Source organism: Leiobunum rupestre, chromosome 1, assembly GCF_980474605.1.
Source record: "Leiobunum rupestre chromosome 1, qqLeiRupe1.1.hap1, whole genome shotgun sequence".
NCBI classification, from domain to species: domain Eukaryota; kingdom Metazoa; phylum Arthropoda; class Arachnida; order Opiliones; family Sclerosomatidae; genus Leiobunum; species Leiobunum rupestre.
In genome coordinates, this window is record NC_143384.1 from 28,562,940 (window position 1) to 28,576,240 (window position 13,301).

Here is a 13,301-nt window from a genome sequence, read left to right on the forward strand (position 1 = left end):
GGGCTAATAGCAAACTTGCACTCCCCCCTGGCCCGGGCTAATAGCAAGCTTGCACTCCCCCCTGGCCCGGGCTAATAGCAACCTTGCACCCCCCTGGCCCGGGCTAATAGCAACCTTGCTCTCCCCCCTGGCCCGGGCTAATAGCAACCTTGCACTCCCCCCCCCTGGCCCGGGCTAATAGCAAGCTTGCACTCCCCCCTGGCCCGGGCTAATAGCAACCTTGCACTCCCCACTGGCCCAGGCTACTAGCTACCTTGCACTCCCACCTGGCCCGGGATAATAGCAACCTTGCACTCCCCACTGGCCCGGGCTAATAGCAACCTTGCACTCCCCCCTGGCCCGGGCTAATAGCAACCTTGCACTCCCCCCTGGCCCGGGCTAATAGCAACCTTGCACTCCCCCTTCGCCCAGGCTACTAGCTACCTTGCACTCCCCACTGGCCCAGGCTACTAGCTACCTTGCACTCCCCCCTGGCCCGGGATAATAGCAACCTTGCACTCTCCCCTGGCCTTGGCTTCTAGCTACCTTGCTCTCCCCCCTGGCCCGGGCTAATAGCAACCTTGCACTCCCCCTTGGCCCGAGCTAAGAGCAAGCTTGCACTCCCCCGTGGCCCGGGCTAATAGCAACCTTGCACTCCCCTTTGGCCCGAGCTAAGAGCAAGCTTGCACTCCCCCGTGGCCCGGGCTAATAGCAACCTTGCACTCCCCCCTGGCCCGGGCTAATAGCAACCTTGCACTCCCCACTGGCCCAGGCTACTAGCTACCTTGCACTCCCCCCTGGCCCGGGATAATAGCAACCTTGCACTCCCCACGGGCCCGGGCTAATAGCAACCTTGCACTCCCCCCTGGCCCGGGCTAATAGCAACCTTGCACTCCCCCCTGGCCCGGGCTAATAGCAACCTTGCACTCCCCACTGGCCCGGGCTAATAGCAACCTTGCACTCCCCCTTCGCCTGTGCTACTAGCTACCTTGCACTCCCCCCGGTCCGGGCTAAGATACGAGCTACCTGTGCTAGATGAATAGTACTTTCCCCTGCCAAATCACCTTCTCTTCTCGAGGATCAAACCATTAACTCACAGAAGCTGGGAAATGCACATTAGCAGAAGTGTCTAAACTGATTGAAACGTTAAATATCAATTTATCAGTTAACAAAAATTATTATTTGGTTGTTTTTGCATATTCAAAGGAAAGGTTCAAAAGCGCAAACATTCGAGAAGACGTAGAGGAACCAGTATTTACAATTATTGTAATAATTGTTTAAAATGACCACCACATTTCTAATGGCGCGTTTCCAGTAACTCGAGTAAAATATCTTGCAAAAACGTCGGTAATCGGTATGCCTCCTCTTTTAGCCTAAATTATCTCCAGCAATGCCACACCAGACTTTAAGGCTAATCTGCTGCTGTTGGTGAGACGTAACACTTGTTGCGTGAGGGTTACTTTGGCTCCACTGTTGATGGTTATGTAAATTAAGTATTACGTCACTGGAAAAATTGGCTTCATCGGATGTTAGCGGAATACTGGGGAAATAAAAGTCGATGCCTATTCTAATATCATACCACTCACAAAAGTCAATTCAACGAGGTATAGTCAGCTTCGTTTAAAGCCAGTACTCTTTGAAGGTGTTATAGGTGTAATTGGTGTTCATGTAGAAATCACCATACCATTACGAAATTAACAGCTAATTGACGCCCAAAAAATGGTCAGTACCTATTGTAATAAGGTAATTGAGTTGGGGAGGTACCTATATTCCAATTATTGAGCCTCTTGAAATTATGTAGAGGAAAATTACACGTATTTGCCTGAAAGCAAACCCCTTAGAAAATCATACGAAACTACATAATAACTTTAAAGTTTTCACTATTAGACAGCTTTACGCTAAAGAGATACTACTTTTTATATATAAAAATAGATGTTATATACAAATCCTTATATTACTCGGAATGTTGAGGCAGGGAGTGTGATTTGTGAAAAATTTAATTAAAAGAATTAGTCAAAAATATGTTACATATTTAGGCCCAAAACTGTTTAACAAATTAGGTAACAATTGAAAATTGTGTAAATCATTTGAAATGCTTAAGTCAAAAATTATACAATGGCTAATTAATACTGGTATATACAATTTGTATATATTTTTTGGATACTCAGGTTTACATTGTAATAAATTATATTTATTATATTAACTAAATTTATTTAAATAAAAATGTATTCTTCTTAAGAAACAATGTATGAGATCTCAACCACGCACGAGCAATATTGCCGACCTTAATCTGATTCAGATCGAAGAGTTTTCAGAACTAGTGCTTTTCATTATCTTTACTAAAAAAAACCATATGGTTATTTCGGTTATTTAACGAAATATATTTTCAAGATCTAATTAGATTATGAATTCGCCCAAATCCAACTATTTCTGGAGTCTAGGGTTTCTATCCTGATCAGACTGACTGAATTTAGTGAATTAGGTTTTCAAAATGAACGTTCACAATTATGTGCCCAACCGACAGTCCAATGAGCTTAGAATTAATGATTTTTATCATTGGCTTTATTAAGAATATATTTGAAGTGTTGTCAAGGTGATAGAATATGCGTCAACATAACTTAAGGCATATCACGAATCGAAACATGTCCCAATAAATTTTATCACTCTACTTCTTTGCGATTAGAAGCTGTCAAACTCATTCTTCTGCGTACCCTTATGTTTTGCGCAACGCTAATCGCGCATTCAAGAAAACACTAATAGCTTTGGGCTCCTTTTGAAACGTTCCCAGCGTACTTTGCAAATTTCGCACTTTATAGACCGGAAAATTGCACACCCTTCGTATCATACTTTTGCTAGCCAAAAACCCGATCTGAAATTGAAGTCCATCTATTTTAAATTATTAACACAGTCTTTAAGTTTCTCATTCTCAGAGTTGACAAGTATTAAAGCAAATCTAAAGCTATAGTTTATGTACTCCTCGAACAACATTTTAAATAACCCTTTAGTTATTTAAAAAAAAATCAAAACCGTATATTTTGTCAATTTTTAAATCAATTCCTTTGAGAAAGGAGTAAGAAACATTGATGAGGTCTGTTTAATTTGGCTTAACAGTTAATAATTAAAAAGTTTTTACCAGCACATTTCCAATTTAACTATTATTTTATGAAATTTATTTGAAATTGGCGTTAAAAGTCACACTTTCGACATCGTTTACAATATCAATCACGCCTAATATTATTTACTAATGAATTCATTAAAACACTCTTTAACCATCGTTTTCCATATTTATATTTTTTGTTTTAATGTTATTTATCGTTTTAATTTTTCTTAAATTACGTACAAGCTATTGATTACAGATAATTTATTTGAACGTTACTCTGAGGGACTCTTTATCTCATCTGGTGACAAAAAAAAACGTCCCTATAAACATTTTATAATATTTTAGCTATTAATCGGAGCAGTATTTTCGTTAAATTTATTTCTTCAATACGTTTGAATGTGTTGCAATCTGTTTTCATTCTTATCACCGTCATCTGTACGACATTGTTCTAAGCGGCTTATCAGCTCAGCCAGTTCAAGCTTTAGATTTTCTTATTTAGAGTGTAGTTGCAACGCGGTTAAGTCGTACCTTAAACTTAGTATCCAACTTTATCGTTATTCAGTAATGAACCCCAAATTGTTTCAGTTTCTTGTCGTCTTTCTGATGATTATCGTGTTCGCTACAGCCAAGAGTATTTTTAATACCAACAAGAATGAGGGTATTTCATTTAACCCTTTGAAATTTTCTCGGTTTAAACGCTTTGACAATAAAACAAACTCTTTGCAAAAATAGGTTCCTTGGAAAATTGTGAGTCCAATGAAGACTGCGTGGAAAACATGAGATGCAACCTAAACACAGGAGTATGTTTGTGCTTTCTGCCACATGTATTTGTGAATAATACGAAGTGCCTTAAACGTAACTATAAACTAGGGATGCAACGGTTCCACTTTTTTGGACTGTAAATTAGGGCCCCGCGAATCTTCGATTTACTATTCCACTTCGAATATTTTCGCGAATAATTCGATTCGATTCGAAGATTAAAGCTATTACGAAGATTCGACATTTGTTTTATCATTTCCGAATATAGAATCGAATCAATTTGATTCGGAGTAGTCGAATTGAATAGCGAATCTAGTTCGATTCGGGAATTTAGTACGAAGCGAATATTCGCTTCGAAAACCCGAATAATTAAGAGTCGAATCGAATCGAACCCGATTAAATATTTGATTTTACTACGCAGCTATTACGACTTCAAACGAGAGGTGTGTTTTTTTAAAGCAAATGGCGGCTTTTTTCCGGGTTAAAGTAAATATTACTCGTTGGTTTTTTGTCGTCTCCTAAGGTTTTCCATTTTTTGCCGTTGGCGACTTTTGATTTTAGATATACACGGCGCTACGAGCGCGCGTGTTTAGTGGTTTTTGTCAAGAATTGTAGGGGTCATCGTTTAAGGTTGCTTTGGAGGTAATATTCCCTCTCATAAAGAAATAATCGGTTTTAATAATTTTAAGTAATCGAATCAAATTGTTTTATTTATTGTTAATATCTCATTACAATAGAAAAAATTGAAAGTATTTGTAATATAAAGTTAAATTTTGTTATGTAACAACAACTCTTGATTTTTTCGCGCCCAAATGAGTGTTTCAGCATTGTAGTTGGAAAGAGAATATCGAAGATCGGTGATTACTTGAGAGCCCACAGAGTTTACCCTTTCTGCTGCACAATTGGTAGCTTGAATAGCCAATAATTGGCGAGCGGCTTTGGATAGTAGAGGATAAATGTGACATTTGTGTTTCCAGTAGTAAAGTGGGTCGCCACCGCGATCAAACACAGGTTCCTTGACGTAGTCTTCAATCTCATTATGTAATTGTTTTGAAGAATCATTTTGCTTCGTCGATATGTTTTGTTGACTTCCATGAACTTTATGGAATAAGGCGTCTAGTAATGATCGATCCGCAGTGATATTTTCACCAGTGTCGCTGTTCGGCAACTCGATATCTTGACCTGAAATTTCAGGTGATTGTAATATATTACCATTGTCTTCGTTGTTCCCAACAAGGTCGTTCAAGTGACGTTTTACATCCACAGTTTGCAGGTCGGAAAATAAAGAGTTTTTAAATCGTGGGTCTACAAATGTCGCGGCAAGCAAGTGCTCGTTAGTTAGATCGAAACGGTCGTTTAACTGCTTCAACATTTCGTCCCTGAAGGTTTTAACTCCTTTGGCCGATGCTTTTTTTACTTCATCTTTCAGAGTGGTTATTAGCGGAATAATTAAACTGACCGTGACCGATGTGTCGGCGCTGAAAATTGTCGTCGCTTCCGCCATTATCTTTAGAATTGGCAAAGACGATTCCAAAGTGTCTTTCAATTGTTGAGTTAAAGCCGATGGTGGACTCTTTGCGCAGTTTTTCTTTTCCGTACATTCCACAAGCGCTAGAGATACAGCAACTTCATTTTCCTTCAACCAAAGTAGTAGATTGTACGTACTATTGAATCTAGTTACCACGTCTAGTGGGGGCGAAGATTCCGCCAATTCGATGTCAACTTGATGCTTGATTAGTGATCTTGCGCCTACTGTAGATGAGTGAAAGAAAGCACCAATTCGATGAGCATGCTTAATCAAATGTTTTATCATTATTTGAACAGCCAACGCCCCGTTAATCGAAAGTTGTAGTTTGTGAGCGACACAACCTAGCCATTTTACTCCCAAAAGTCTAGCAGTACAAGGCATGGAGTTAGTCGTGTCTGTTGTAGCGTAAAAAACTTGAGACAAGGGTATATTGTAGAGGTCAAGTTGTTTCCTTATAATATTTTCCGTAGCCGCCGAAGTATGGTCTGCGTCGCGAATTTCTAAGTTTGACACTGATAGGCATTTGGAGTACAATGACCAATCCTGCTCGCATATGTAATGACCAGTAATTACCAAATAGTTACTGCCGTTTTTGCTTTTCCAGTGATCGAAAGTTATAGATATGCGTGAAATATCAACATGACTTTTCAGCGTTAACTGCAGTTTCTTTTCCAGGTCCATTCTCATGTCCTCTAGTCTTCGAGACAGGGTTGTAGGATGTGGGGGACTGTAATGGTTGTTAGTTAGTTCGGCACACAATTGTTTAAAACCGGAACCAGCGACAGCTTCAAAAGGTCTACCGTCAGCGACGACGTAGTTCAGAACGGCTTTATCATATTTTTCTTTGTGTTCAAGTGGCAATGTCTTGGTTTTCTTTCTCTGCATTTCACTTGAAGTTGAAGGTAGACACAGTGGACGTTTTTCTGGATATTTTGCCAATGGCGAAACGTCTTTTTTAGCCGATTCTTTTTTCGCTTCCTTGTATTGCTCTGGGTGTTTTCTTAACAAATGGCTCCATAAATGAGATGTTGTCCCACTAGATTGGGACGATAACGTCTGTTGACAAGACTTACAACGATGCTCATTACCACTTTGAATAAAATATATCTTCACTGTCGACATAATTACGAGTGATATAGCTATAGCCTTACAATTGTGTTACGCGATTCACAATTTCAATGGCGACTTGCCAGCATTAAAAAAATCATTTTTAATTGAGGTTTTTTCATAAACCGGTAGGTTGCGACCTACAAAATAAATTTGTATTTTGTGGGGGTTGTAAAGACTCAAATGATAAACTTGGCAGTTAAAAAGAAGACTCTGAAACAGTAAACATTACTCTAGTATATTTTTTTTAAATCAATAAATGACGTAAGCACGTTTGATAAGATTCGATTCGATTCGTTACCGAATTATTGGATGATTCGATTCGCGCTTCGAAATTCACTGCCGGTTCGAAATTCAATTCGAAGAAAACATTTCGTAGCTCGAGGATTCGATTCGTATTCGATTATTCCGAATTCATAAATATTCGATTCGGGTACTTTTTACATTCGATTCAATATTCGATTCGATATTCGTAATTTTCGAATAGGACCGATTCGCAGGGCCCTAGTGGCAACTTTAAATAGTCAGAGCTTGCTCCTTTCAACTTGTTAAAGCTCCATTTAATTTGAAAAGTGTTCAACAATAGGCACTGGCATAAATGGTTTTGGTCTTCACGAACTTGTTAAAAAGTTCCAGATAATTTTCTTTAATAAAATCTCTAAATGTTTAATTTTTATAAATAGCGCAAGTCGTTGGCAAACCGTAAACTTTAGTGCAATTTTAAAGCCTGTTGAATATTTTTTCGTTTGATGGCGCTCAAATGTTACCCAACATAAATTTTACCCAGAAGACCTTGCAATTTATGCTACCGCTTATTGTATGGCTGGAGCCTTTCCCATCGATTGAGAATTTAGAAATTTAAAGGCTCGTTCAAACGAAGTGTAATTTTTAATCTAAAATTAACTATTTAAATTACGAACATAACATCTAACTTATTGTCATTTCCAGCTTCCGGGTATGGCGAGCATTGTGAGGTTTCTGAGCAGTGCGCTGTGAAGGATAACAACACCATATGCTCTGCAGGACGGTGCGTTTTTAAACCAGGTACTCAATATTTTCTTTATTACCTTCAGTTCACGAACCAATCAAGGGAAAAAGGTCTATGCTTATGGTCAAAGGCTACTTATAGAAAATTAAATTAAATTTCCCCAGCTGAACCAACTTTGGAAATAAACATGAACAAAACAACGACATGTCTGAATAATTCAAGGTGACCTTGTGCTGTCTGATCGATGTTGGATTCTTGTCCTGCTCACACTATGTGGGTTAATTCGTCAATACTTTAAACATGTTTCCAAAAAAATAAACTCTTTGGAAAACTGCGTATACAACGACGACTGTGCGGAGAATATGAGGTGCTACCAAAACCCAGGAGCATGCTTTGGCTTTCCGCCATAAGTATTTATAAATTATACCACGTATTTTAAACGGAATTTTCATACATTCTCGTTTGAAAGTTAATAGGCCTTAAAGTAACCCTGGCCTTATTGTTTTAATGTTGCTGCTGCGTCACGGGTGACGTATCGATGACGTTTAATTACGAAAAGCCCTGGACATAAGAGTAAATTCGACGAGGTACCCTGATTTTAAGCTTAAACTGAAATGAGCATCTACGTATTTCGTGAGGAATGAACTACATAAAAACCAGTTCAGCAAACCTAGTTTATTTTATAGAAACTAACTGATGAATCTACTGTTTAAATTTTAAAACATATATAATAGGAAACATTCAACCAATTTTTCTGTTGTACTTCATTATTCTGTTACGACTTGTGTTAACCTACAGTTGTTTCGATGGGCAGCGTCCCACTTTTTATCAAGGGTTCAAATACTTTTAAAACCCTTTTTGTTTCAGAATTTGAGGGCTGCCTTTCCTTTAATTTGAAAAGTGTATAACGATTGTTGTGTTTGACCCTTTTTCATTGATTGAGATCCTATAAAGTGTAATTATTAATCTAATATTAACTATTCAGTTAAAATTAAGATGCAAAACGTTTAAATCTTTATTATTTAAGTAATTATTAATATAATATTAACTCTTGATCGTTTCCAGCTTCCGGGGACGTCGGCGAGTACTGCGTGGTTTCAGCGCAGTGCGCTATGATTGATTTCAGAACCATGTGCTCTGCAGGACGATGCGTCCTTAAACCAGGTATTCAGTATTAATTTTATTACCTTCAATTCACGAAAACGTTCTATGCTTATGTTCATAAATGTCTAAGATCGATACTGAATTTAAATTTTCCCAGTTGAACCAACTTTTGAAATAAACCAGAAGAAAAACAACGGCATGTCTGAAGAGTTCAAGATGATCTTGTGTTGTCTTGGCGGTTTCGTATGTTGTATCCTCTTCACAAGCTGTTGGTTAGTTGAGCAAAATAATTTGGATGTGGTACCACCATCTCATACTATAGATGCAACGGTTCCACTTTTTCGGAGTGTATCGGTTCCGGTTCTCAAATTATTGCTTTATCGGTTCGAATTACGGTTCTTAAATTATTAATTTATTGGATTCGGTTCTCGAAATTTAGAACCAACCGGATCCGGTTCCTAAACGGTTCCAGTGTGTTTTAGTATTAAATGATCTGTAAAGCCAAAATTTTATTAAACTCGTCCAAATTATCATATACATTTGAAATATATAAAATAGTTACCTCATAGAGAAAAATCGGCGAGTTCGCCTTGAAAATTGAATTACTTTAATGTTTTCGTTTAGCGACTTCCACTATCGCGGATTGCCCCGGATTCTAAGACAAACATTTTGTGGGCTAGGCTATTTTCACTTTACTTTACGTACGGGGTGTTTTTGTTTACTGTGTGTGTGGTGCGAAACCAGAGATCGTTAGTTAGTCATACGGTTTTATTGCTCCTTTTTACTCTGGATAAAGATGGGCTTATATGAAAAGCAAATAATAGTTAGTTTAATTGCTAAATAAGTAAACTTTCCATATGCGCTAGATGTTGGTAAAAACGTTAAAGAACCTCCAAAAACCATTTATCATAATAAATATTGGCTTCTGGTTCCGGTTTCGGTTATAATATTTTTACAAATACCGGTTCCGGTTCCTCTCGGTTCCGGTTCCTAGAATTTTCCCGGTTCCTCTCGGTTCCGGTTCTGGATATCCGTTATATCCCTATCGCATACTTCGCCACAAAAATTCTTTAGCTTGATTAATCCTAAAACTTAAACATAGATGGCGATCGTCTATGTGGAAAATCTAGATCAGATGAATTTTCGCTATACAAAGTTGTCCAAGTGTGGGGTTTACAATATCCGTAGTGTCCTATTCTTAGGTCCATTAATTAACTCTTGCTGTCTAAAATCGCCTAAACATTTAAGGTGCTTCATCAAAAGGGCCTTGAGTCTGAATTCCTTATCTACCACTCGGCGTCCGGTGCAGTCATCGAATGTCTTTGAGGAAGTAGCCACCACACGTCGTCTGATGCGGATTCTTAACGTCTCTGAGGATTTAACTTATGTTCGAGCTAACGACCAACCACCTAATTATCAGGATATACTTAAACAAGACCTAAAGGTTCGTAACATTTAAGCCAAACAAAATGGTATATTTACCTCCCCTTGTGGGGTTTTACAATCACCGTGTCTGTCTTTGCTGACGCATTTTCGGGGCAAAGTGTAATCACTGCTTTCGCAGTTTCTTGGAACATGGAGAAAAGAGGGTAGGGAGATGAATTGATTTTCGAAACTCTACCCGGCTTTTGATGCCGAACTCCCCCAAACGGGTGGATGGGGCTTGAAAAAAAAGAGGGAGTGCATCCAGGTAAAACTTTTGTCACGTGATATTGTTAGCTACCTGGCTCCCATGCCATGTCCATGCTCTAAACGGTTTGGGTTTTTGAAAACGCTCAGATTTCACAATTATAATTTTTTTGTTAAAACCAATACCTAAAAAGAAAAGTTATTTGGAGTTAGTGAACGTATTTACACCAAGGCTTACCATTTATTTTTAGGGTTTTTTTTACCTTTTTCGATCTTATTTATTTAGTTGTGTCTTTGACTGCTTTTTAAAATTACGTGAATTGTGATAAGTATGATCCATAATTATATTGAAATTAATAATAATATCTTCAATTGAGAGGAACAGTGCTACAGCATGTTCACGTGACAAATATTTTACCTTGATACCCCTTTTTGTCGTCCCCCAATTCTCCCAACTTTGGGTGGAGAGCGGCACGGAAGGGAAGCGAAGCACCCCACTTATTTCATCTCCCTACCGTCTTTTCTCCATGCTTGGAATTAGGGAAATGCTTTTTCTAAAAGAGCCCTCTTTTTGTTATTCGGTGTAGTATAATGCTTTTCCAGTTTGCGTTAGTATCGGGCGGGATTCGTACCCGAGCCCTCCTGCACGACAGGTGAGCGTTCTACCACAGAACCACGGTTACATGTTAGAAACTCTTCCGAGGAGAGGTATATTTTGGCCACCACCCTCCTACACATCGTCACCCGGCCACCTGGAATAATGGCTTTAAAAGTCGCTTGATTACTTAGGCCTAAGGTGGTGCCTTGCGTATTAACCTAGCTGATTTAATTATTTGTAAACCATATTTCCGTGATGTAATGGTTTTAGTAATTCCCCCCACGTGGACCGGTGAATGTACATGTCTCAAGCAATACAGGAGGATGCATACTTCACTTGAATGTGATATATTATACTCTTTTGCACTTGTAATCGTACCCATTAATTTCTAAAAAGTCATTGAATTTGATCCTAGACCCAGGATTTGCCACCACCGGACTATCACGATATTCGGGCCACTACTACGCCAATGGCAGACTTGGCCGTCGATACCCAACCAATGGATCCGGTACATGGTAACTTGAGGACGGGTTCCTCAGCAACCACCGCTTTTAGCCAAGCTGGAGCTCATCAAGTTCTTCAAGTTCCTTCTAACGCGACAAGTGCGAACAGTAATAGTGGCGTGGTGACGACGACAAGAGAAGTTGGAGCTGACAATCACGGGTTCGACAATCGAAAATATTTGGAACTAAATGGCACATAATTGTGTTGAATAATAATTTGAACTTTGGGCTCAATTTACTGTGTAGGTTATTTTTTTTTTCGTGGAGGTCCTTAAACCATGCTTAAAAATAATAAGCCCGGGGGCTAACACTATAGCTTAAAAAAGGGTTTTTTATATGATAATTAAAAGATAAGTCAATATTTGTGATACTTTATATCAAATAACGTTCTTATTTGTTCTTAGTTCCTATTTCTTTCTTACGAGGATGCCCGAAATGGCACATTAGTAGCCCAAAACGTCCCACTTTTTTAAGACCCAAAACGGCACAATTTTTGCTAAAGAATTTTCATTTTAATTTTTTTGAATGAGTCCAAAACGTCCAGCATTTTTTGAGCTGTTCTTTAGGACACGATTATAATTTTAATTTAAATATACATTTCGTATTTCTTGGTATGCGTTAGACGTGCTTAAATGGATTTCAAATTAATAGCCAGTAATAAGGGCGGTTGTTGTCTGGTATTCGATGACTATAAATTTAAGAAGTTTCGCTCGCAGAAAAGTGGCGATATAGTGTGGCGGTGTTTTGAAAAGAATTGTAATGTAACGGTTACGACCGACTCAAACAAATCTATACTCAAAGGAAAAACAAGGTGGAACATGACCATGACAGAGTAACGGCCAACAAGCTACAGCGCCAGGAACTACGAGGCAACGGCAAAAGAAAAGCAGTTGAGGACCTTTGTCTTCAACCTTTAAAACTTATTAGAAAGGAGGTTCAAATTAGCGACAATAGAACTGATCTAGTCTCTAGCGATATTTCAACTGTGAGAAGGTCCGTGTGTAGAGAACCACGAAAGCATTTACCGAAATTCCCTCAATCTATAACCGGAATAAAAAATAAATATACTTCTTAAAAAATCTGCCGTTTTGTGGTATCTAGATATGTGCCGTTTTAGCCAACTCGAATTGGGATGGGGATAAAATAAATTGTGCCGTTTTGAGTCACCTCCCTTTCCTAATTTCACTCATTTGTTTATGACGCGGTAATGCCGCTTCGGTGTTGCACACCTTCCCGCCGGGTGCTTTCCTGGAAGACTATTTGGTCCACCTCTAGTTTTTTTTTGTTTTTTTACAGTGATGAAAAGTTCCTTTTTAGTTCCACATTGAAATATACTTCGAATGTCTCCGCGAAATTGGCCTCAAGAGCGGTTAATTTATATTAATTATTTTCTGAACATGGATCAAGCTCAAAACGGTGCCGTTGTCTTAATAAATGGGCCTGTTTTTATCTCGAAAGGTAAAGCTATTTCCGATTCCTACTTCGTACCTAATGTCAAGTGCTTCCATGGACTAATTAACAACAGGGACGGTCCAGATCTATAACATTTCCCTATAAAGACCAAAAAAAAAGTGTTAACGCGTTCAGCAGCGATGCCAGGCAACTATTTTTTTAACCTGGTGATTCAAACGTCATAAACTGGCAACTGATTTTTGAAATTTCGCCATCTGTCGGGAAACTTTTTTAACGGTTTAGCGGTTGCGATTTGAATTTTCAGATTGTTGTTTACAAAAGAAGCCCCAAACGTGTCTCATAACCATCTATGTTATCACGTTAAATAAGTATAATTAGTATAGTTAAATAGTACGTTTTCCTCTTCTAATTCTAAATTATTCATCATAATACAAATTTGGAAATTGCTTTCAGACAGCAAGCAGAATATTTTACTATAAGTATGATCGAAGAAGCTCGACATTCTAAATTTTTACGACGATTAATTTAAAAGACTAATATATTAGCACCGCTTAGTAATCTCGTGGTTCAAATTTTAAATTCCAAGCATTCCA

The 13,301-nt window shown here is 38.5% G+C and overlaps 1 protein-coding gene across 2 annotated transcripts; it reads left to right on the forward strand.

Moving 5' to 3' along the window:
- Positions 1-3,613: 3,613 nt before the first annotated feature.
- On the forward strand, positions 3,614-11,586 carry LOC149962054 (uncharacterized). 2 transcript variants are annotated; one of them, XM_090178126.1, is made up of 7 exons: positions 3,614-3,737; positions 3,812-3,934; positions 7,422-7,517; positions 8,527-8,625; positions 8,723-8,837; positions 9,814-10,009; positions 11,208-11,586. In XM_090178126.1, exons 1-7 carry the CDS (start codon positions 3,644-3,646, stop codon positions 11,493-11,495), a joined length of 1,011 nt encoding a protein of 336 aa, XP_090034252.1. In that variant the 5' UTR covers positions 3,614-3,643; the 3' UTR covers positions 11,496-11,586. The 2 variants fall into 2 exon arrangements, with proteins under 2 accessions (XP_090034252.1, XP_090034261.1); XM_090178135.1 differs by having other exon boundaries at positions 3,674-3,737; positions 3,812-3,879.
- Positions 11,587-13,301: the final 1,715 nt, after the last annotated feature.

Bases quoted from the DNA above. Each gene is read 5' to 3' on its own strand.
- LOC149962054 (XM_090178126.1), top strand. From the start codon at position 3,644: ATGAACCCCAAATTGTTTCAGTTTCTTGTCGTCTTTCTGATGATTATC. The intron at 3,738-3,811 runs GTATTTCATTTA...TTGCAAAAATAG, and splicing joins TAATACCAACAAGAATGAGG to GTTCCTTGGAAAATTGTGAG. The intron at 8,838-9,813 runs GTTAGTTGAGCA...TAAACATTTAAG, and splicing joins ATCCTCTTCACAAGCTGTTG to GTGCTTCATCAAAAGGGCCT.